Source organism: Leptodactylus fuscus, chromosome 2 (genome assembly GCF_031893055.1).
Source record: "Leptodactylus fuscus isolate aLepFus1 chromosome 2, aLepFus1.hap2, whole genome shotgun sequence".
Taxonomy (NCBI): Eukaryota; Metazoa; Chordata; class Amphibia; order Anura; family Leptodactylidae; genus Leptodactylus; species Leptodactylus fuscus.
The window spans coordinates 105,308,943-105,335,167 of NC_134266.1; the positions used below are offsets into that span (position 1 = coordinate 105,308,943).

The 26,225-nt window shown below is 41.1% G+C and overlaps 1 protein-coding gene across 3 annotated transcripts in view; it reads right to left on the bottom strand.

Moving 5' to 3' along the window:
• Nucleotides 1–14,568: 14,568 nt before the first annotated feature.
• Nucleotides 14,569–26,225, bottom strand: part of TULP1 (TUB like protein 1) — a 64,142-nt gene continuing 52,485 nt past the window's right edge. For all 3 annotated transcript variants that reach the window (XM_075264307.1, XM_075264306.1, XM_075264305.1), the window contains 5 exons: nucleotides 24,029–24,141; nucleotides 23,796–23,904; nucleotides 21,539–21,637; nucleotides 15,698–15,869; nucleotides 14,569–14,764 (listed from right to left, as the gene is read on the bottom strand). In XM_075264307.1, the coding sequence (XP_075120408.1) occupies nucleotides 14,631–14,764; nucleotides 15,698–15,869; nucleotides 21,539–21,637; nucleotides 23,796–23,904; nucleotides 24,029–24,141 (627 nt within the window). In that variant the 3' untranslated portion in view covers nucleotides 14,569–14,630. The remainder of the gene's footprint in view (nucleotides 14,765–15,697; nucleotides 15,870–21,538; nucleotides 21,638–23,795; nucleotides 23,905–24,028; nucleotides 24,142–26,225) is intronic.

Genomic DNA, 26,225 nt, shown 5'->3' on the forward strand with positions numbered 1-26,225 from the left:
GTTTTTTTTTATTATTTTAATGCTAATGTGGTTTGCAGGCTGCATCCAGCAGCATGCAAAACAATACCGTTGTACACCAGCAGGGGGTGTCCTGAACAATGCAATGCATTGCAATCTAATGTATTGCATAATCTTGCCAGTGCTATTGCAGGCTACGTAGCATAGCCTGCAGCAGCCTGGACACACTGAGCTTTGTGGGAGAGCTAGCGGCTGCTACAGGACCCTTTGTGGCGGCAGCCTAGCCCAGTGTAGGTGGCGGAGATGAGCAGGAGGATGCCTCTGCGCAGTGAGGCACAGACTGGAGCCGCGGGACAGGTAAGAGAAGGCGGCGGAGGATGCAAAGTTGGCAGGAACCGGAGGCATGATGGGGTTAGCACAGTGTATGCACAATTGTGTAAGGGAAGGGCTATGGCGGGCGTACGGCTACCGGCCACCTGGCAGACGGAAAGTGCCAGCACGCGCCGTAGTACAAGGGGGTATGGCGGCCGAGAGCAGAGGCAGTGTGAGCGGTGGTGTGCAAGGAAGTGTCGGCTATGGCGGCCAGTTGCCATAGGAACATCAGTGGCATGGGCCGTAGCAAGGGGGGTGAAGTGAGGTGCAAGTGACTGTGAGGTGTGTTTGCGGAGGAGAAGTGGAAGGATAGGGCACTGAGGGAGAGGGGTAAGGTTATTATGGAGGTAATTATGTAAGGTGTTGGCACAGCGGAGTAGAGAGGGCAGAGGTCCTGGCAGTGTTAGTGGTATGTGAACTTACCAGTGTCGGGCTGGTGGATGGATCGTGCAGAGGAAACAGCAGGGAGGTGATAGCGGCGTCGGGTACCGTTGCGGGCTGGAGGCAGGATTTCGTGTGCTGCGGCCTAAGGTGGAGGTGCAAAATGGTGGCGTGCTAGTAACACGTTTGTGTGAAAAGTGCGCATGCTCCTGTGAAGCTAGTGGAGTAGTGTGATGGGCGGTGCCACGGATCCTCCCAGCGGTGGGGGTCGGCAAACATGGCTGGTCCGGAGAGTGACAGAGGTAGCCTCCTGCAGGATGGTGAGGATGAAAGTGGGAAATTATATGTGAGTGTGTGGGGTTAGGGGCTAGACTGTAGAGGGTAATGTGAAGTTTAGGGGCTTGCTATGGTCCAAAGTGTGTGAGATTGCAGAGATGGTGATGTGAGTTTGTTTTTTGTGGTGTTCGTGTGGAAAACGTATGTGTGCTATTGTGTTCAAAAGTAGCCTATTACACACTCGTGTGTATTAACTATGTTTGGAAAATTTCAGCAAAATTGGTGGAGCGGGTATTGCGTGATTGACCGCCGAACTTCCAAAGTCACAAACTCGCAAACATTTCACATTTATAATATTAAAGAGGACCTTTCACCATTTTGCACACAGGCAGTTCTATATACTGCCGGAATGCTGACAGTGCACTGAATTCAGCGCACTGTCGGCTTTCCCGATCTGTGCCCGGTGTGAAGAGCTTATGGTCCCAGTACCGTAGCTCTTCTATGGTCAGAATGGCATTTCTGACACTCAGCTAGAGACCTTCTTCACAGCACAGCCAATCGCGCTGTGCTGTGAGAGCCGGGAGGAACGCCCCCTCCCTCTGCTCGCAGTACTCGCCCATAGACGAGCATTATCGGGAGGGGGGCTTTCCTCCCGGCTCTCACAGTACAGCGCAATTGGCTGTGCTGTGAAGAAGGACGTTTCTGACCGAGTGTCAAAAATGCCCTTCTGACCATAGAAGAGCTACGGTAGCGGCACAGATCGGGAAAGCCAACAGTGCGCTGAATTCAGCGCACTGTCAGCTTTCCGGCAGTATATAGAACTGCCTGTGTGCAAAATGGTGAAAGGTCCTCTTTAATAGGATACAAACACAAATGTACAAAGGTGCAAGAAATGCATGGTAGGCCATGGAGCAGGGTGTTAAAGTAGTTTAAGCAGGAGATTATGAGGGCATGGACTAGCATCTTTGTAGTTTCAGTAGTGAGGAAGGAGTGAATTTGATGGATAGGTTGGAGTCCAAGATTATCCAAAGGCAGTGGGTCTGGGGTAAGTGGTTTCATTAACTTTTGCTAGATGGATCAAGTAGGGGTCTGTGTGAGGTGGGGCAAAGATGAACTCCATTTTTTTTTTCTTTTCCATGTGGACTTTGAGAAAGTGGGAGGAGAAAAAGGAAGGGGGGGGGGGGATAATCGTCTATGGATGAGCACTGTGAGCAGAGGGAGGGGCGTTCCTCCCCGCTCACACTGTGCAGCGCGATAGGCGCTGCTGGGCAGAAGGACGTTCCTGACAGAGTGTCAGGAACGCCCTTCTGACTGTAAAGCGCTACGGTACTGGGACCGATAGCGCTTTACCCAGGGTACAGATTGGGAAAGCAGCAGTATATAAAACTACCATTATATACTGAAACCCCTGAGATGCTGGTCATGTTTGACCGCCGGCATGTCAGGGGTTAACACCTGCGATTGGGCCCGGTTCCGACCGCGGGTGTTACAGGGCATTGTCAGCCGTAACATATGGCTAACACTCACAGGGCATGGTGCGCACACAGGTTCGGGAAGGGGTTAATAGGAAGAATAAAGTTGTCCGTATAATTCTGGGTGTGCTGTAAGATAAATTCCCAAATATTTGAGTGAGGAGTCGGTCCATGAGAATGGTATAGTGATGCTAATCCATTCTTTTTTTTGGCAAAAGCTAGTGTAATGTTTAAGACTTAAGATTTTGGAAAGTTAACATTATATCTGGACATTTTGCCATAAGTGGTTAAGAAATCGACAGTCGCTGGAAGATTGTCTGCAAGGTTTGTTATTACAAAAATAACATTATCCCCAAAAGTGGAGCAACTATGGCTGTATAAGTCTCCACACACCTGAGAAGGTGGTCTCTCCCTAAGGAAAGATGTTATCTCCACAATCTGGACTTTCAGCCTCTCACTTTAACCAAATCAATTCTCTCTAGGCTGCGCTGATGAAGTCCAAAGAGACAGAAACGGTGCCGTCCGTAGCTGAGAAATTGATTTGGTTATAACCTCGCATCATGCAGTAAAGACTTCTGGGAAGTCGGGCATGTTGTTCAGGGTGCTTGCTATAGAGGGCAGCATAACAGAGGCACTGTCTCCCTGTTTACATCTTGGGAGACAGATTTGCATATTCTTCCCATAAATCTGTTTGGAAAGCCAAATTTCTTCAGGGTGGTTCTCATGAAGACCCAGTCCACCCTATCAAAAGCTTATTCTGCATCTACCCCCAGTAGAACCAGAGAGTTTAGTCTGTCTTGCAATATTATTTTAGTGACCCCTTTAGATGCTCACCTGGAATAGTTGTGTAAAGTCATGATAACAATACATATATTAAAAACTGGCGAGGGGGGGGGGTTGGCGTTCCTCACCACTCTCATACTACAGCGCAATAGGTGCTACTGTGAAGAAGGGTGTTCCTGACTGACTGTCAGAAATGCCCTTCTGACAGTGAAGAGCTACGGTACCAGCACTGATAGCTCTTCAGCACACTGTCGGCTTTCTAGCGGTGTATTAAACCACATGTGCCCCAGATGGTGAAAGGTCCTCTTTAAAGAGGACCTTTCACCATATCCGGGCACAGGCAGTTCTATATACTGCCAGAAAGCTGACAGTGCGCTGAATTCAGCGCACTGTCGGCTTTCCCGATCTGTGCCCGGTGTGAAGAGCTTACGGCCCGGTACCGTAGCTCTTCTATGGTCAGAAGGGCGTTTCTGACCATTAGCCAGAGACGTCCTTCTGCCTCGCGGCGCCAATCGCGCTGTGCTGTGGAGCGGGGAGGAACGCCCCCTCCCTCTGCTCACACAGCTTGTCCGTAGACTAGCATTATCAGGAGAGGGAGGGGGCGTTCCTCCCGGCTCCACAGCACAGCGCGATTGGCGCCGCGAGGCAGAAGGACGTCTCTGGCTAATGGTCAGAAACGCCCTTCTGACTGTAAAGCGCTACGGTACCGGGACCGATAGCGCTTTACACCGGGCACGGATCGGGAAAGCCGACAGTGCACTGAATTCAGCGCACTGTCAGCTTTCTGGCAGTATATAACACTGCCTGTGCCCAGATATGGTGAAAGGTCCTCTTTAAGTGACTGTATTAATAACCTGTAAGTAGCGTGATATAAAGGTTGTTACTGTAGGATGAGAACGTCTTTATCCAATCCAATAGATGATAGGTAAGATGAGTGCATCCAGACAAACACTTGCATATAACCTCTAACAGCGGGTTTGTGCTTCCAAAAAAACAAACAAACCATGAACTGGCATCAACTGAGTGGAGCCATCTGAGCATGCATGACATGTTCTGTAATTGGATTCCTGCTATTACTGGAGTAGTGATGACCGTTGCAATGGTGAGTGTACAGACACAGTGCTGCTCACTATGTCAAGTCAAAAAGGCTTTATTGGTACGATCGAATATACATTTGACGTGGCCAAAGCAGAGAGTGGGTGGACATGGGGTGGGTGGTTTGGAGGTTCAGTAGTCCTTGAGGTCTCCTCGTTCTTGTTTGGGACGTGGGTATGGGTGGGCGGTTTTTGGGTGGGGTGATAAAAGGGTGTAATAGTCCTTGGGGTCTCATCTTCCTCATTTGGTGGCACATTGGGCAGCGATCTCCACAGTAGACTCCTCTTCTCCCAGCATGGCGTAGAGTTTCCTCTTATCGTCTGCAGATGTGAAGTATGGGATGTTGGTAGAGAGTCTGCAAGTAGGTGGCCCTCACAGCTAAGTATTTGGTGCAGTGTAGCATGTGTTGGCACAGTCTGTTTTCCCGTGGCTTGTACGACTGCCTGTGCCGCCCCGCTTTAATCTCTAAGCTGTGGGCGCTCAGTCTGTAACGGCTCATGGTCTGTGGTGTTAGGGGTGGGGTATTTTTTCCAGGTGAGTGGCCATGGTGTAGTTCCTTTGCAGCGACTGGTATACGTTGAGTTTCTTGGAGTTATTTATTTTGTTTCTCCATTCTTCGATGTACTGCTCTTTGCTTTTCTCTATGGCCCCCTTTATTTGGGCCTTTGGTCCGCTATGGAAGAACCACGCTCTCTGGTTTACAGAAGGGGATGATTATTATTATTTTTATTATTATTATTTATTTATATAGCACCATTAATTCCATGGTGCTTTACATTTGGGGGTTACATACAATACACAGAATATACAGGTAGATATAATAGTAACAGTGACCGACTTGCACAGTGGGGTAGAGGGCCCTGCTCGCGAGGGCTTAATCTATGGGGGAAGGGGGTAGAGACAGAAGGAGAGGGGGATGATAGACCAAGATCCGAACTCAAATACAAAAAATCTTTGTTTAGTAAAATTACAAATATGGGGAACTAGAAACAGGCATATAGTTTATAGTAAAAAAGATATATGCAGTAAATTAAAAAGATATAGATAGTAATTAGCGACCAAACTTGTGTCAATCCACATAATAATCGTCCAACTCGTGTAGAGCCCAGTAGAACACCAGGTGTAGTGTGTCAATCGCCTGGTAAATTCAATGGCCTTTGGATGTGAAAATAACAATAGTATAAAGAATTGCAACTCTGATAGAGATTGAGCCTTAGGTATATAACAATGTAAGGCTTAGTTCACTTCCGGGCAGCTGCCATAGTTAATCACCCGGCATATGCCGTACTAGTACAACGGATGTCAGAAAGGGGTTAATATATATAGAAGGGAAACAATGAACATGTAATGGGACAGATGATAATACATAAAATGAAATAATGCAAGTATGGGGTAGAGGAATTAAAATATAGCATGAACATATAATAAATGAATACATTCTCATCCTACAGTAAGAACCATTACAGTGAGTATGTACCACTATTAAGTACCATAAATTAAGGTACTAACAATATATTTTTTCATTCATTCATATGAATTCTTAAATCATAGTATTTTTTACATAATCATACTTATATTCCTTCATAAAGCTGCTACCTATTTATTTATATGAATTTCCAATCATTTTACATCTATTTATAGTGATTCATATTTACATGTTTTATTGAATCTTTTTAGCTAGTTTTTATATATTATGGGAAATTGATGGATGGAATACATAAAAATCGTCTGAAGTTACACTGTTGACCTTTGAATTTACACCCTTTGGTGAGGAGTGCAGAGCCTGGCAGTTTTTCTTGAGCTGGTTATTCAATGAGGTAGAATGAGTTCAGTGACAAGTGGGAAGAATTATCATCCTTGTTATATCTTTATGTGAGAGACTTAAAGGGGTATTCCCACGTCGCATACTCACCAGTCTTCACTGCTGTAAAATCTTCTTTCTTCCCAGTTTCTTGCGTCATTTGGTGGGTGGGATTTCATGCAACCTGCTGTTTAGCTCCGCCCCCAAATTATTGTGTAGCCCCGCCCACCACACAGCGTGATCCTATGGGGCGGCTGAAGGGCATGTGATGTCATAAAAGGTCCTCAAACAACACTATATGCACAATACTGCCTGTCTCTGCCATAATGAACACAATTGAATTAGCTAGCCTGATAAATGGGAGAACAGAAGATGAGTCCAGAAATGCAAGCAGCTCCTCTCCTCTATCTGAGAGCAGGGAGGTAGGTCAGGTGGTGTAGACACAGGAATAGCTAGATACACAGGCTGGCTCCCGTGCACTTAGCCCCTCCTCCCTCCCTCCTGAGAGCAGCAGATACATCACTTGACTTTTGAGCAGATAAGTCAGGGCTGTGTCAACAATGAATTGAATAAAGTAAGATAGTGGACAAACAAAGCAGTTTTGCTGAAGCAGTGCATTTAGGAAAAGTCTTACATCCACATTAACAAGCAGTATAGATAGGATCCTTGTGATGGGACAACCCCTTTAACAAATAACCAGAACACTGATGTCTATCTCACTGAAATGACTCAGGCAGTGGTAGTCAGAGACACTGCAAAGCTCCATCTTACAGCACACCAATGAAGGCGTGGACATCCATAAAGGTAAAACTAGTTCAAATGGGGCAAAAGGATGTAAGTTCATTAAGACAGATACAGACTGTGCAATGGCATAGATGGCATGGGGACCTGACATAAGAACTTATTTGTTGGTTAGTAATTACAGTTAATCTATAGCCAAAGGGCAGCTGGAAATAATAACGATAGATAATAATAGAGATGTGGTCAAGTTGTCTCATAGCCAACTTATGATATTTAGGAGGGGTCTATTGCTCGGGGAGAGTCCAGCATCAGCAATACTGGAGTCATGGCAATGTCTTCTAGGATGGGTATTGAATATGGGACAAGCATCAGAGAGTTATCCAGAACTGTCCACACAGCCTCCAGGTCCTGCGGGGTATGGATATTGATCCTCCTTCCATTCATCAAGAGACCAAACAGAAAGAGGCAAGCAAGATCCTCCAGCATAAGGTACACCTTGTTCAGATGGTCTGTATAGGCATCCAAGTCCCAAACTCGTGAGTTCTGTATAATTTCAACATAGGCTCCTTCCAAAGTTTTAATGCTCCATTCAACATACTGGACCTCTGATTTCAAGTTGGCTAGTTCTGTGAGTACTGGAGCAATAGCCTGTGAGGGCAGGGTCAGACTGTGGTGTCTAGGGCCCACCAGTGGACTTGATTCTAGGGGCCCACTGCCAGTACCCTGCAGATCTGCGGTACCGAAGCACGACGCTAAAGGTAACGGTCGGAAGCCATGCTGCTTACTCATTATACCATGTGCACTACCTAAACCTACTGTTACACCTTGTATGACGAGTGAACAGCGCGGCTCCTAAAAATGTTACCATTATCTGTGTGCTGCTCTGTCCTGGAAAAGCTGATCTGCAGAGGACTTGGCAGTTGTATCATCGCAGGTGTAATATCGAAAGCCTATCCTAAGGACAGGCCATCAATATTAGAAACATGGAAAAATCCTTTCAAGTGGCTGTCCAGGAATTGGAGCAACTCATGTGGTGGACGGGAGGTAAAATAATAAATAAAAAAGAATACTCATCTGTCCCCAGTGCTCCGTTGTCCACAGTCAGTGTCCGTTCAGTCTCGTGCTGGCGCCTCCTTGCTGGCAGTCCTGCACCTTATGTGACCACTGAGACTAATTAGGTACAGGATTTCCAGAAATGAGTCGCCGCCATGAGACTGAATAGACAGACAGGGGACAACAGGGTGCTGGGGACAGGTGAGTGTGTATATATATATATATATATATATATATATATATATATATATATATATATATATATATATTTTTTTTTTTTTTTTTTTTTTTTTAATACACCTCCCTGGCGGCCATCACAGAGATCACTCCATTTTATAGACAACCTCTTTTAAGGGGTTGTCTGGACCAAATTTTTTGTGGTCACTTCACTCTTCTCCCACATACAGTGTTCACTGGTCTCAAAAAATATATAGCTCTTCCTGGTTTGAAGAACAATTCACCGATTAGGAGATACTGGAAGAAAGATTCTCTAAAACTTCACTTTTAATAAATATACTTAAAAAAAATGGAACTACAGTATGTAAAAAGGGTCACAATGTAACAACACTTCTATGTGAAAAATTAGTCTTGCTTCACGTAGAAGTGACGTTACATTGTGACCCTTTTTACATAGTTTCATTTTTTTTAAGTATATTTATTAAAAGTGAAGTTTTAGAGAATCTTTTTCTTCCAGTATCTCCTAATCAGTGAATTGTCCCCCATACAATGGACTCTTCACTGGTCCCCAATAAAGTATGGGGAACAGTGATGAGGCCATTATATTGTATGGGAGCAGTAACATCCTGTGCAGAAGGGGGACGTTAAACTGTGTAATGTATATTAAAGGGGTTGTCCAGGGTTAATCTTTTTTATGGCCTATGCTCAGGATAGACCATAAATACCTCAAACCCCACATTGCAGAAACACAAATTCTTTGGCTACTACAGAAAAAAAAAAAAATATGTGTTTTACAGAACCAGCAAAGTGAATGAAATTTAATTAAATTTACCTCATCCACACATTGCAGGAAAAAAAGATGTGGAACAGCCGCAAACTCTAAAATGTGTGCACTCATGGCTGGTTACTTTCAGCTGCTCAATTGGGAGAAAGTACAGGGAAAATGCATCAAAAGCTCAGTGAGGGTCCATTCACACGGAGGAAAATGGCATTTTATTTGGCGCTGAATTTTCAGTGCTGAAAAAAAGTCTCCCATTGACTTCAATGGGTGCCGCTAGCTTTTTTTCCACTAGTGGAATTTTACACACCAAATTCTTCACCATTTTTCTCCACGTGAATGGACCCTTAAAAACACTAGAAAAAATACATTGGGATTCACCTCTGTTTTTTTCCATAGGGTTTTTTAGCTGTGTCTTGCTGTTGGGTCTAATCCTTATTGTCTCAATATATTGTACATCACACTATAAGGATAAGGGCTAACACAGCGTCCTGCAGCAACGCTGCAGTTTTTCCCACAACACTAAGGCTGAGTTCACTCTGAGTTTTTTGGACAGGAATCCGCCTCAAAATCAGCCTCAGAACTCTATTGGGAGGCTCTGTGTTAACTCAGTCTTATTGCAGGAACTCCACAGAGGTTTCCTCTGAGGACTTTCTAATTCCATTATACCTATAGGGAAACCGCCGGTGTTTCTGTAGGTATGTGACATGCTGCGATTAACAAAACTGCAACAGTTTTGGAAATTGCAGTGTGTCCGCTGTGTGTATTTTCCTGCAATGTCTGGATAGAATTGCACACACTATAAACCTACACACTCAGGCCTGGTTCACATCTGCATTCTGTAATCTGTTCGGGGAGTCTGCATGGGGACCCCTGAACAGACTACCGAACGCTTTAGGAAGCGGTGTGCGGTGAAAGCACATGGACCACATACACTATAATGGGTCCATGTGCTTTCTACGCAGTGTTCCCCCATTTGAATGGTTTGTAAAGCAAACCACTGGTGTCCGTATGCGGACTCTCCGCCTAGAAACCATTTTTTTCACGGACTATCTGGCGGGGCCAGATTTACTGTAGTTATACCATTTTGAGGAATGTCTATTGCTTAGATCTCCTTTTGTTTAAATCAGATGCGAAACAGTGAAAAAAAACAGCGGTTTGGCACTTTTGAATTTGACGTTCACCATACAGGAAAAATATTTTATAAGCAGACCGGGCATTTTTGAACACAGGGATACCTAATGTGTATGTGCATCACAGTATTTTTCTACTTTTATATGTATTCTAGGGAAAGGAGGTGATTTAGCACTTTTTTAAAATAATTTTTAAGATATTTTTTTAAAACTTTTTTTTTTTTTTTAACCCCACTAGGGGACTTGAACCTGCAATCATTTGATTGCAAGTCCCATAGACGGCAATACAATTGGATTCTGTACATTACTATTGCGGCTGGTCATAGGCCAGCCGCAATAGTAATATCGCTGATAGGCTTTCCAGAGAAGCCTTTATTAATAACACTTGGATTAAATTTACTTTGCAAGCCCTTGCCACAGCTTCTCCTGAGTTGCTTTCCTCCAGCCCTGTCTAAAAGTAAATGCACATAGAGTAGGTGCTCTTCTTTTTTAGGAATTTTTCCATATCTGCCTGGGAAGTAGGTAGTTTTAGTAGTTCAGATGTGTCACCACTCCTGTCCCTACTGATCTTGACTAGAGATGAGCGAGTAGTAGTATTCGATCGAATACCTCTCCGCCATAGGTTTCCGTTTAAGTGGTCTAACACCAAGGAGTTAAAAGCGTATCGAATACTACTCGCTCTTCTCTATTCTTGACCTTTTTCAGATAGGTAGCTTGGAGAAGAATGCGTTCACTGATCTAAATGTGATGGAGCTATAGGCCTAAGCAGCCATCACGATCAGAGGTCAGGCTCTTCCTCCGAAATAAAGCTTGTTGGTTTAAATGAGAAGCATTAGGTTTAAAGAAAGAAATTTACTGCATTCCAGAATAAAAACCTCATACAATATGTAAAAAATGCTGTTAGATTGCTGTTTTTTTCTTCTTTAACCCTTTTTCTCGCTGAGGGCCTCAGCTCTACGTCCTCCCAGGGTGGCACCACAGTAGCGGAGGACGTAGCTACTCCATCCTCCCTACTAATGCCGATATCTTTGGACTGCATGAAGGTATCGTGATGCTTTAAAATGCATTTTAAAGAGGAGAATCTCATCTTTAAAATGATACTTGGAGCGATTCACTGTTGAAAACGCTATTTGGCATTGACATCCAACTGCAGATCTCAATTCCCGACAACGTTTTAACAGGGAATAGTTTATAGCAAAACTATAAGTTTTATCATCAAGTGCTTGGTATCATTTTAAAGAGAGTTTCTCCTCTTTACAGTGCATTTTAAAGCATCAAGATATCTTCAAGCAGTCCAAAGATATAGGGCTCTAAAGTGTTCCCACGCCTGCCTAAGCAAGCAACTTACCAACTGTAAAAGGAAGAGGAGGGGGGGGGAGAGGGCTCCTGCAGCGTGCACAGAGACAGAGAAGCAATCTGATCTTTGTGCACAGCCAGTATGTGACTCCAGGAGGGGGAGAGAAGGGGATTCAGTCCCTATACCCCCCCTCCTGTCAATCAGAGAGCATTCTATACTTTTGCGCTCTGATTGTCACACGCAGGTATAATGTAATTCCCCCCTGAGCTTTACTACAGGGGTATTCTTATGTTATACCCCTTGAACATAACCAGGAATTTTATTGGCGCCATGACCCAGGCATTTACCATTGTCCAGGTCACAGCGCCAAAAAAAGAAAAAGTCGCACAGAACACTTACACAACTTATATAATATATAAAAAAACAAAAAACTTGAGAGTCTTCAGTAGATAATATCTTTTTTTAATGGCTAACTCATAATGATGACATTAAAAAAAAGGTATCATCTACTGAAGACTCTCAAGTTTTTTGTTTTTTATATTTCATACCCACTGGCTAACCTGGCACCTGTAAATATATACATGTGTGGTATGTATGAAATCCTCACAAATTGCAGTTTTTTAGAAAGTAAATTTTGTTTGCAGAGAGGGACTGCTTGAGTCACACTTTAGTGTCAAATTTGAATTTTTGTACAATTTTTGCTTGCAATCTCTGTTTGCCGAAACGTTGTATGAAGGTGGTTGTATACATGAAACATTAAGTTGTGTTTTTCTATACAGTATGCTGTGCAATCTCAAAAAAGTTAGATTTTGGTGTCACAGTCACAGTTTGCTAGGTGCAGTATAGCTTTTTAACATATTAGTAAATAACTGCAAAATCCTGTTTGTCTTCTGTATTCATGTTTTTGGGAATCCGAGCTCTTGTTGTTGATTTTTGCGGTACATATAGTATATATACACATTGTCTACACCATAAGCTATTATTTTAAATGTATTTTGTATATGAATGTGAGATTGAACATGAGTTTTAGGTGCAAATATGTGTTTTAGAACATTTTTTCAAAAAATGTTTTGTTTGTCACAAAGTTGCATGAAGGTGGATGTGGCTATCGATGACTCATTAAGACATTTGTAATCTTCAGGTCATCTACTGTAAGCTGATGGCTGGTCAGGTAATGGAGGGGGTGTACATCTCACCCAGACTACTCAGGTGGGTGAGATGAAAAAACTCCAGGAATGTTTGTTCTCAGCAGACAACTTTCGTCTGCTGAGCATTTTGGTAAATCCTCAGTATTGGGCTGGATTTTTAGGAATGACAGGTAGGTTGGTAGTGGGACATGTCATTCCACCCCCCTCCAGTCCACACTTTGGGCATATTTTGGCAGTGACTCAGCTGCAGAGAGTCTCCTCGTCAAGGAGGCTTAAGTTGCTCCAGCAGCAACACTTTGGCAGAGCTTGACTAAGAGCAAACAGAGAGGTCATATTTTTGGAGCTGTGTCCTGAATGATTCTACTGACTTTTGAATTGCTGTTATTCTAGGTGAGGTAACCTATTCTATGTTTAGTTAGAGCCTAGCCGGGAAGGTATTTATTTTTGTATTGTTTCCTTTTGTTGCTGGACTATATTTTGAATGAAAATAAAACTCCCTTTGTTTTGGACTAAAGAAACTGGACTTGTGTGTCTATGCCACCCCACCTAGCAACCCCAGACCCTGACACTACTTTCAAAAAATATATAGGATTTAGGGGTTCACTTACTTTTCATGGTTTGTAATCCCTACAATTTATAGGATGATACTTTTTTAACATTTCCAGCTTCAAAGCCGATTTTTGTTCTAACGATTTTCTGAAGACACATGTATGCGGGTGTAAGCCTTAGTGATATATATGACCTCTGCACATGTTGAACTCTTATTTTTAGGAGGTTTTGTGCATATCATTTATTGTTTGGTTTCCGCTTTTAACAACTAATATACATTTATTTGCATTTTTTCATAAAACATTCACTTTAAATCAAAATGAAGATACCTGTATACAGTACCAAGTGGCATTGAGACAATGCTGCAGGTGTCTACTTTAAGAAAATATATAGGTATGGGGGGGTTGGATGATTTTTTAATGTTGCAATTTAGGTTTGATTTATCCATCTCAAAACTGTGAAAATTGCTCTGGCTACTGGAGGTGCAAAATTTCCAGAGACCCATGGCAGTGAAAAGGTTAAACAGTGGCGTATCAGCAGGGGTATTGGCTGCCACAGGGCCTGGGACAGTAAGGGCCCGGCGACAGCCACTACCCCTGCGTTTTTTTTATTTTCTTAATAGGCCGTTACCATCTGGAGTTACTCCAGCCGGTAACGGGCCCTATTTACTTACCGATCCTGGCAGGGGGCCCCATAAGTACTATTATTATACTCAGGGGGGGGGTCTTTTCAGACTGCTGAGTATAATGATCGGAGGCCCTGGAAAGGTAAAGGAACATAATAAACATGTTACTTACCTTTCCACGCTCCTGGCAGGCTTTGGGCCTAGCTGTGTGACGTCCCTGACATCACATGACCCAGGCCTGCGTCCTGGGTCATGTGATGTCAGTACGTCATTAAAGAAGGCCCACACCACTGAAGACTTCAGCAGAGCGGGAGATAGGTAAGTATCAGTGTTTTTTTTTTATGTTTGTATCACCCCAGGTCTCCGATTATTATACTCTGGGATCTGAAAAGACCCCAGAGTATAATAATTGTTCATGTGTGTCCACAGTGGGCATAATACTGTGTGCAGGGACCACTATGGGGCATAATAGAGCGTGCAGGAATGGGGCGGTGGGCGGTCAGTCGAGGTCTTCGGTGTCGGTCAGCAAGGAGGGGGAGGGTCATGTCAAAAGTTTGCCACGGGGCCCCGCCATTCCTAGTTACGTCACTGGGGTTAAACAAACATGTCTAACATTTTTGACTCGTTTGTTTAATGTAGTTCTCTTCATCTACTTAGGACTTGTAAAAATCTGATGTAGTTTTAGGACAAATTTATGCAGAAACAGAAAGCTTTGTGGAGTTTACAAACTTCAAGCACCACTGTATAAAATAGTATTCCCCATGTTGCATGTGTATCACACTGGTTCTTTTGAATTCATTTAATATTAAACATGTATCTTAAAATATTATCTTCTAGTATTTAACTCCGATTATTTAAATATTACCTTTCTATGGCATATAGATAGAAAAAAAAAAATTACACATTTCATGTTCCTTTTTGTTTTATTAGAAATATTTATTTTCATGTATTGGGAGTAGACATATAATTAAGGAGCAAATCATTGCATATATCATTCACATGCCAATTTTCCATCAAAGCTAGACAGTGCAATTGCAAATGCTTGAACGGCACACATGGGATACTTATAGTCCATAGTGAATGCATCATCTGCTATGCGACCAAACTGCATGATGATATAATCAACTGTGAAGCAAAAAAAAAAAAAAAAAAAAAAAAAGGAAAATCAACTTGTAACCTCATATATAAATAAATATATAGTCATTAAAAATAGAAAGTCATATGTTTTGGAAGTTTACAATGCATTATTTATGTTGAACCCAAATACTGTTTGTATAATTGGGTATGTAAAAAAAGGCTGGATCCAAATTTATTATCACAATTCCATTTTATTATTGTTAAATTTATTATATTGAACTAAATCAGTATTAATTTATGAATAATTGAATTTATTATTTTCAATCATTTACTTATACAGTCTATGGTTAATTTAAATGGTTCCTCCATGTTATGACAAAAACTGGCGACTCAAGAAAGGGGGCAAGAGAGAATGTGTTAAATTGTTAAAAGAACAATTACGCCCCGTTCACAAGGGCACAGAGGGGACGGATTATGGCGCGGAATCTACGTCATAATCCGCCCCCTCACAATGGTGGTCTATGGAGACCGCTAGTGTTCTTTTTTCTGCTAGTGGAAAAAAGAAGCGACATGACCTTTCTTGAGGCGGAGTCCGCCTCAGGAAGTCAATAGAAGTGAATGGGAGGCGGAAACCGCGTTGCAGTCTTTGGCAAAAACCACAATGTGGTTTTTTTACGGTACATTCACTGACCGGGAGAGAAAAAACACCTGGCGTTTTCTGAAGTGGTTTTTACCAAAAAACACAAGGTCAAAAAACCGCTTCCTAATTAGGAAGCGTTTTTTTCCGGACCAAATTAGGCCACACGGTATTCACGTGTGAACTTAGCCTTAACAATTACTTATCTTGTAAATTCCGAGCTATTTCTGCCACATGTTGGTGCTAACTACTGGAGTTTGTTTATTTTGCTGCAGAAATGACTTGCCTATGTAACAATAATTAATACAATAAGTATATCTATAATACCCTGTCTTGTCACTTACGATCATCAGAGTGTACAATTTGAAAGTTCTTGATGGAAGGGTGTGTTACGCGCCCATGAAAGTTCAGAACATAAGACTGTGTTTCATCATTCCAGACTGGGCTCTTGTTATGTAATGCTATAACATTCTCCATGTTCTTATTCTGCCATCGTTGAAGTAATCCATCATTATCCTGTTAGGAATAGATCAATCATGAAGAAAAAAAATTGATTTAAACTTTGTCTATTTCAAATGATAATTTTAATAAATCAAAATATTAAATTGTACAATTAAATTACTATGATAGAACTACTTAAACTCAATCTAAAGTAAAGAATATTTAGAATTGTAGTTGGCTTGAAACTGGACCTCTGAACTCCCTTAGGCTAAGGCCCCACGTTGCGGAAAAGCAGCTATGTTTGTTGCAGATTTTGCTGTGGTTTTTTTGAGCCAAAGTCAGGAATGGCTACAGAATGAATGGAAATTGTAATGGAAGTACTTATGCTTTTACCTTTTGCGCAATCCACTCCTGGCTTTGGCTCAAAAAGTGCAGCAAAATCTGCAACAACAAAAAAATCTTTGTTTCTGCAACGTGGGGCCTTAACCTCATACTTGGCTTGCCTTTCCTGTAGTTCATTTGTTACCAAATTTGCTGTTAGTCCAGTTTGATCACATTAAATAGTATTGCTGAAAAAATATACCTCCATCAAGTTTAACCATGTACAGAAAAAGAGAAGGAAAATATCAGTTCTAATGAGGTCTTGCTGATTCAAAGGAAGGTAAAAAAAATATTCAAAGTATTTTGCAGATAACACAATTATATATTTGTAGAATTAGATTTTAACAGTAAACTCCGTTAATTTTTCTATATAACTGGATATCTCCAAGTGTATTCTGAATGTCATTGATTTTCTATGTACTTTTTCATGCATGAATTAATCCTTCATATCCATAAACTAGTACCCAGAACGGTTTAGATATTATTTAAATCTTTACCACTACAGCCATTTTTCTTTTTTTTTTTTAATATTTCCTGCCTTCCAAAAGCCATAACTAGAGATGAGCGAACACTAAAATGTTCGAGGTTCGAAATTCGATTCGAACAGCCGCTCACTGTTCGAGTGTTCGAACGGGTTTCGAACCCCATTATAGTCTATGGGGAACATATACTCGTTAAGGGGGAAACCCAAATCCGTGTCTGGAGGGTCACCAAGTCCACTATGACACCCCAGGAAATGATACCAACACCCTGGAATGACACTGGGACAGCAGGGGAAGCATGTCTGGGGGCATAAAAGTCACTTTATTTCATGGAAATCCCTGTCAGCCTGCGATTTTTGCAAGCTAACTTTTCCCCATAGGAATGCATTGGCCAGCGCTGATTGGCCAGAGTACGGAATTCGACCAATCAGCGCTGGCTCTGCTGGAGGAGGCGGAGTCTAAGATCGCTCCACACCAGTCTCCATTCAGGTCCGACCTTAGACTCCGCCTCCTCCGACAGAGCCAGCGCTGATTGCCCGAAGGCTGGCCAATGCATTCCTATTGGTAGCAGTGCTGAGCCAGTTCTGCTCAACTACACCGTGTGCCGGTCAGCCCATCTGATATAGCAGAGCCGAGTGTGTGAACACTGTTCGCTCATCTCTAGCCATAACGTTTTTTTAAATTTTCCTATTCACAAAGCCACATAAAGGTTTCATTTTTACAGGACAAAATGTACTTCATAGTGATATGATTTAATATTCCAAACAATGTACTGGGAAGCTGGAAAAAATTCAGAATGAAGGTCAAATTCGAGAAAATTTTACAGGCTTAATTTTTACTGCAATCAACTACAGTCTTTTCTGTGGGTCGGTACAATTACACCAACACCAATTTGTTTACTTTTTTATGTTTCCAACCCTTAAAAAAAAAAAAAAAAAAGTTTTGAAGAAAAAAAAAACATTTTTTGGAGTTGTCATATTCTAAAATCCATAACTTTTTTTTTTTTTTTTTTAATTCAAAGTTAATTGGGTTTTTCAAAATATATACAGAGTCTGCATACAGTTGAAATAACGGAAACCGGGCATACAGATGTAAATAAGTACAGAGTCCATGAAATGAAAACCACTAAGTAGAGGATTCACCCGGATATGGTTGTCAATTAGCAACATCAATAGCTGTGACGAGGACCATGACAAACACTCAATTCCGCTTACTCTAAGCATCAAGAGAGGGTGGGAATTGGGGGGAGAAAAATGATGAGAATAGGTTAGTCAGGTTAGAACAGAGAAAAATAGAAAGAAATATCAGTTCTTCAGTGAGGTGTAAACTGTAAGTTTCAGCCAAGTGGACCAGATTTCCAAATATTTGGTATGTGTACAGAGTTTCCAGCGAGTAAGTTGGCGGACCTTGTTCAGCCAAAGTTGCACAGCGGAGGTGATTGTATGGAGCCAAAATTTTTCTGGGAGAAAAAATGAAAAGCACCTCTCGCCACACCATGACCAGATTGGCCAAGGAGGGCGAGAAATGAACCCCCGTTGGGGTTCCCTGTGACTGTAAATGAAAACAGAATCGAACATGGAAAAAAAAACAAAAAACTATGTGCTAATAGATATTTAGTAAATTCCAGCACATATTTGTATATTTTCTCACAGTAAGTGCTATACTTATATAAATGATGGGCCAAAGCAGTAATCACAATATTGTGTGGTATACAAGAGTATAAAGCAGCCACATCACGTTAGCCATGAAAAATCACCTTTTCAGACTAAACTATCAAAAATAAGTAAAACCTCTTTACTATCCTTGATGAAACGAGGAACTCGAAAAACCAATGATTGTGATAAATCATCCTGCCAGCCACACAATCTCTCATTAAGAGACCCTATTCTTGAAAATATAGGGCGTAATGGAGGTGGAAATTCTGATTTGGACGGCCACAAAATATGGGAATAATTGGATGCTGTATAAGAAAATATTTTTTCAGTTGTTCAGAAATTAAACCTAAATTCACACCCTCCATCACAATCTGTTCTAGAGTGTTCGAGAACACGAGAGATCAAATTTTCTATAGGTATCCACATTACTTAACATTTTTAAACAGCTGGGTTTGTAATCATCACTACTCATTACCACTATTTATTCCCCCTTGTCCACCATTTCAATTGTAATATCATTATTAGCTCTTAAATCAAATATAGCCTTTTTTATCCAGTCTACAAACGCTGGATTCACACCAGCGTCTGGACTCCGTTATCAGGTTTCCGTCTTCTGTATGCAGAAGGCGAAAACTTGTAATGCCGAGCCCGGCCGTGCGTTCCGGTGAGCGTTTTATGCTCTCCGCGGCTAAACCGTTTTTTTTATTTAAATCGGACACAGAGTACTGCATGTCCGACTCTGTGTCCGGTTAAAAAAAAAAAAACGGTTTCGCCACGGCGTTCACGGCTGGACACTTTTCAAACCCAATCAAATGAATGGGTTTGAAAGATGCTGACAGGTTTCTGTCTGCTGCCCTGTTTTGTGCAGGAAACGGAAACCTGCAGAACTGAGTCCCAGGTGCAGATGTGAACGAGCCCTAAGATGTGTGTATTCCACTTTGTATTCCTAGACTTAAGATCTTTTAAATCATTTCCCACAGCAATCTTAAACCAGGTAATGCTTGGTTCACACATCAGTATGCCAGTTTGAGACTAAAAACGGACTGATGCACATACTGATTGTATACTGACTCCTTTTTATGCTGATAACAAATGCTGTCCGTCCCCTAGAGAACAGATAAGGGGATTAAAATTAGAAAATTGTAAACAGAGTAGAGATAAGGACATTTATGAATGAATCAAATGAATGGGTGAGAAAGACTCCTGCAGGTTTCCGTCTCCTGCTCTGTTTTATGCAGGAAACGGAAACCTGCATAACGGAGTGCCGGGCGCAGATGTGAACGAGCCCTTATCTGTCTTCTAGGGGACGGACAGCGTTTGCTATCAGCATAAAAAGGTGTCAGTATACAATCAGTATGTGCATCAGTCCGTTTTTAGTCTCAAACTGAATTCAAACGGACGGATGGCATACTGATGTGTGAACCAAGCATAAGGGCTGGAAACCTTGACTGAACTGGATAGAAAAACAGATTATTGGTTTTGGATTTCACAAAATCAAAATCCCTTCTGCTTTCTGCATTTTCATATTGCTGATCAAGAAGAGTAACCAATGAAATATGTTCCTTAAAAGATAAAGACCCACTTGGAGACACAAAGAAGGGAAACCTGAACGCTAGTGTGAACCTAGTGTAAGGCTGGGTGAGTGTACCTGGGCATCAGGGTGGCTCAGTTGAGATCTTGTGTGAAGAAGTTGTTTTTAGAAATATTAGTCTACATAATGAGATGAGAGAGGAGCAAAGGCCTAGATGATAGTTTTGAGGGAACGCCCTGAGTAGCACTTGGAGACTCATTTGAAAATGTATTTAAAAAAAAATATCATAATTTCTTAGAATTGAAACATAGGGTCAATGAAAAAGGTACGACTGGAATCTGTAACAGTTATATATGTTTAGTTTTTTAATGTCTGTGCTATCTTGTTGTCCAGGAAAAACAATATTTTTTAAATCAGCCCGGGCGCAGTGGAAAAATTTTTTAAAAATATAATACTCAGCTTTCCCCAGTGCTCCAGTGCCTCCCAGCGTGGTCCAGTCCCGGTCCATTGTCGTCTTCCAGTGGAAGTCCCTGCTACACGTGACCCTTGAGGCCAATCAGTGGCCTCAGTGAAGGGCACGTGACGTCACTACTTGTGACGTCCTGGGGTTTCTTCCTGAGGCCAATTAATGGCTTCAGCAGAAAGGATCAGATACATCACAGCTGGCAAGCAATTTCACTTTGAGAAGACACTGTAGCAGAAAGACCAGACCGCGCTAGGAAGACATTGGAACACCAGGGACAGGTGAACGTGATTTTTAAAAAAAATTTTTTCAAACAGCCTATTTAAATTTTTCTTTTTTGCCTGGACTACCTCTTTAAGAACTATTTTAGTAATTAATACTAGCCTCTGCCCGCTACTTCGTCTGCGGGTTGTTGGTGTCGATGATCGACCTATATTCAGCAAATTGCGGCCGTCGATGGTTTGCCTGCTCTGGCATTTCGGCAGCTCTCAAACTGGCCTGCCACTGAACTTGTTTCTTGCACTGTGCCTGTGATTGTTCTGGCATCTCATCAGCTCGCTGGGACGTCATATAATGAGCGTGTTGTTGGCGTTGATGCTCTGCCTGCTCCGGCATTTCAGCAGCTGTCAAGCTGGCCTGCCGCTGAACTCGTTCTTCGCGCTGTGCCAATGATTGGACCGGCATCTCAGCAGCTCGCGGGGACGCCATATAATGAGTGTGTTGTTGGCGTCGATTATCCCCCTCAACTCCACTTGAAGAGAACTCTGTTGACTTTGGGCTACCTTTATAGCTCTTGTTGTTTTTGACAAATTAGATTTTCCTTTTTCCCGACATGTTTAAAATTGGCAAACTGCCAATTTGGATGAAAGGTGTTTTCCCATCCAGTGTGTCAGCATGTTGCCTGGAGCAGATCAGATAATATGCAAATGCATGTAGACAATCCACTCAGGGTTAGCGTGTTTTTACACATAGAGATAACAGACCTGGCTGAGATAAGCTGCTGCAGGAGCAGTGTAATATACAGTAGTATGTGAACATAAATCCATAACAGTCGTGAAGCTATGTCACTTACCGGGATAAAAAGTAGCCTATGTTTTAATCAAGGTTACAATCTATGTGCCAAATTTCATTCAAATCCGTTCAGCCGTTTTTGCGTGATTGAAGAACAAACATCCAAACACGCAAACTTTCACATTTATAATATTAGTAGGATTATAATATATAATACTCACATTTCGTGGTCGGATTGGTACTCTTTCACAGTCTTCATTCATTCCTGGTATAAGCACCGTCATCCTTCGAGGACCTTTAAATCCCAAGACATTTGTTTCCTATACCAGTGACAAATTATTTTTAAATTACTTTAACTTTTTTCCACAAAGATACAATTAACTTTTAGGCTCTGTGTTTCACACACACAAAAAAACTTTTATAAATCTAGAAGGTAAAAATTTGCTGTGAACTATTATGCACCTATAATTTTTGTGCACTGGTCTAAAACTAAGCCTCTACTCTTATCAGCAATGCAAGTAAGTTCTCCTTGATGAAAAAAAGGAAAACTTGCTCTAGTGTCACAGTTTCGAAGTTAGCTCCAAACCAATGCCTGGTTTTGATGTTTGATAAGGGATTAAAGCTAAACCAAAATATCTCCTGCAGTCCCATTCGCAAACAGCCATTTTGGAATTATTGCCACCAAGATATTAAGAACTGTAGATGTCATAAATGAATGTAGAGTTATAGATATTCACTGTACAGAGAAGTGATATCAGTATAATTATATTTGCTTAGTGTATTAATGTGGTTAAGGGGATATCGTCACTCCATAGGGAGAGACAACCATATAGGTGTGTGGAGTCTTATTAAGCCATGAGCGCTCCACTGCAAAGGATAATAATAATAATAATAATACATTTTATTTATATAGCGCCAACATATTCCGCAGCACTGTACAATTTATAGGGTTCAGATACAGACATACATAACAAAGAACGTCATTTCACACAATGGGACTGAGGGCCCTGCTCAAAAGAGCTTACAATCTATGAGGTAGAGGGGGTGACACAAGAGGTAGCATTTCGCGCATTTCGGCGCTTTTTGCCTTCATCAGGCAACTTCATCCTACCCCTATGTTGAAATATCTGTTAGTAACCTCTATAGCCTCATTTATTATATCCTACTTTCATACTGGTGTGCTTTTCAACTTGGAATATATGTGTTAACAACCGTGCGACTTGGCAGTGTGATACTTTATATTTCGCATTAGGGACGATGTAGTTGCTGCAAGCGGATCTTATGTGGGAATGTTTCCTGTATTGTTTTCTCTTGTGATAGTTGTATTTAATGTATTAAATAAAAAAAAAAATATACATTTTTCTATCTGCTGAGTGTACTGTGTACCTTGTTCTTTTCTTTGTTGTATAAATTGTGAGAGGTAGGGACACACAACATAAGGGTTACAAAATAGTAACAAGAGGGTTCTTTAACGTTTCATTACTATATATCCCTCTGTGTACAATTTAGTGCTATGTTTTTGTTTCTTATTAACATTAGAATATGTAAATGTAGATTACTTCACTGGGTTTTGGAAAAAAAATTGCCAAATTACACTAGATATAAAATGTCTGCTCTTGTTCTATGACATGCTCAGTATAGATTGAATTTGCATTTTTTAACCTTGAGAATTGGATATTTGATTGACGATAATGCTGAAGCACAGAAACATTGGCACATCACGTTACTCACCCACATTGCAAGTACTGCTGGCTGGTCTAACAGTGCAGCAGAGTGGCTCAACTCTTTTTTTCTTTCTCTACCAAGTAATTAAACGGACACTTCATTTCCCTACACTGTATTGTCTCAATCTGACTATCAGAGATTCTCCCTACAAAATGAAAACTTCTCGTTCTGCCTGGCCTTTTGATACTACTAATAATTCATTAGTGACCTCTGATCTATAGTCCCTCTTGATTTGCTGTCTCTTGTCCTGGGGGCTGTTTGCAAGACATTAAGAGAAAGCTCAGCGGGTCCTAAATGTTATGTGATGTTTTTCTCTTCTTCATCCTTCCACATGGAGCCCACAATTTTAGTCAATTTTTGTAAACTGGAGAAGGTTTGGTTTCATTCAAACCCAAAGTTTTTGAAAAATTTGTGCAATATCTGGTTTGGCTAAAATGAGTTTACTCATTTCTAGTGTTAACCCACCATAGCCCTATGGAGTAAGGGCCCCTTCATATGGAATTTACGCTCCATGTATTCTGTATACGCTCGGTGTATTCTGTACATTTTACACGTGTAAAATGTAGTTAGCCATTGAGTTCAATGGCATGTTCGTACAATGCACGTTATACGAACATGCCATTGAACTCAATGGCTAACTACATTTTACACGTGTATTTTTACACGTGTAAAATGTACAGAATACACCAAGCATATACAGAATACATGGAGCATAAATTCCGTGTGAAGGGGCCCTAAGTTTTGCTTACTTACATATACAACTGCTGCAAGCTCCTGGCGTACATTGGACCAGTCTGAATTAGCTTTTTCAGGATTTGCACCATTGTCAAAAACAGTAAATTTAGTTCCCATTAGATTGGACCTGAAATGCAAGATTTTATTGTATTATTAAAAAGAATGACTAAACATATACACAAAAGACTGATAACTCACAGTTAGTTAAAATGAGTTAAAGTTTACAAATGTAGAAAATAATCTTTATTTACCTTAGTTTTCCAATGAAATTCTCTCCACCACGGGACAAATCTGTTGCATCAATAGAAATTAAGTAATTGGAGGTTTTACTCTTCTTTCGTTTTCTTCCAGCTAATAAGAAGACCTGTACAAAATAATGTTTACAGGTTCAAATTGTATGTATTATCTTATACAGAAGGACATTAACCCTCTACTGTTGCAGCCATTTTTTGATTTTGACTCTCCGTCTTCCAAAAACCATAAATGTTTTAATTTTTCCATTCACAGACCCACATGAGCACTTAATTTTTGTTGGACAAATTGTATTTTGTAATGGCACCATTTAATATTCTGTAGTGGGAAGCTGGATACAAATTCAGAATGGGGCAGAATTGGAGAAAACCTGTATTTGTGCAACTTTCTGCTTTTCAAGACAAAACAATATATTTTTTAAAATTTAATTTTTAATTATTAATATTTGCTAAATATTTACATTTTAATTGTTTACAAACTTAAATATGGTTACATTAGTTGGAAAACTTCTTTTAAGTGTGAATGCCCTACTAGACCATATAGAAATCATAGAGCAAGGTACCTGGTCCAAAATCCCCACTCCCCTTCCATAGAAAGAACAGAACAGATGTGAACAGATGGTTCACATTCATTTGGGTTCAAGTTATTCTTGTATTTCAAGGGCAGTCATTCATCTGAACTCACATCGTGGTTTCCTGAGGCTCCCAGTAGTGAGAACCAGGCCAATTTCAATTAAAGGACTTATCCAGTTTCTAAGATTGATGGCCTATTCTTAAGGTAGGCCATCAATATTAGATCGATCTATGGAGGTTCTACATTCAAACCCCCCGCATATCACCTGTACTGAGGTGGAACTGAGGCCAATGACTTCAATGGGGCAGTACTGCAGTACCTACATTCGCTGCTACATTTTGTGCAGTGAGTGAGAAGCACAGCCTCGGGACCCTGCAGATCTAATTTTGTAGGCCTATCCTAGGGACAGGTCATCAATCTTTAAAACTGGATAACCCCTTAACATAACTCACTGTCTGGCTTATGTTCAGATGTTTCCTTTATTTATTTATTTATTTATTTTAATGTAGATTGTGAGGATATAGGGATCACAAAGTACTTTTTTTTTTTTCATTTAAGTGAGTCTTTGTAGAATGAGAGGAAATCCGCACAAACATGGGGAGAACAAACAACAACCTTGCAGATGTTGTTCCTGGTGGAATTTGAACCCAGGACTTCAGCGCTGCAAGGCTGCAGTGTCAACCACTGAGCCGTGTTGCCCCTGTTTACTCCTTATTTTTAACAACTTGCCAGCTCATGTCACTTTTACCTCAAAAACAATAACAGAAACTGCATTTCTCTTACTTTGTTATCTAAAAATGGAGGGCCTTAAATCCAGGAGGATTAAATGAGCGTTTGTGATTGAGGCCACGGCCCCTTGTTGCGAAAACGTGGTGTTTTACAGTGTGTATGGAAAGTACTCAAACCCCTTTAATTTTTCACTTTGTTTTATTGCAGCCATTTGCTAAAAAAAAAATAATAATAATAATTTTATTTCTTGTTAATATACACACAGCACCCCATCCTGACAGAACAGAAATGTAGACATTTATGCTTAAGTATTCAGACCCTTTGCTATGACAGTCATATTTAAATCACATGCTGTCCATTTCCTTCAGATCTTCCTTGAGATGGTTCTACTCCTTCATTGGAGCCCAGTTGTGTGTAATAAAAATGATTGGACTTGATTAGGAAAGGCACACACCTGTCTATATAAGACCTCACAGCTCACAGTGCATGTCACAGCAAATGAGAATCATGAGGTCAAAGGAACTGCCCAAGGAGCTCAGAGGCAGAATGTAATACACGCGTATTACATTGAAAGCAATAGGGAAAAAAGCCTAACATTGATTTGAATGGGTAGCGTGCGTATGCCGGCACCCATTCAAATCAATGGGAGCTGCTTTTTACGCGCTCATTCTGAACGAATTTTACGTTCAAAATGAGTGGAGCGTAACATCGTGTGAATGCTCCCTAAGATGTCTGTGCTGCAAACAGAGACAACTCACAGCTGGAAAAAGTGGTCACGTGGTCCAGATGAAAGAGACGAAAAATGTGAATGATTAGTCAGAGACATCACCTGTAAGTCATTAAATGTTACTGCACTGTATTAATCTAAAATTATATGTAGAGCCCTGTATAGAG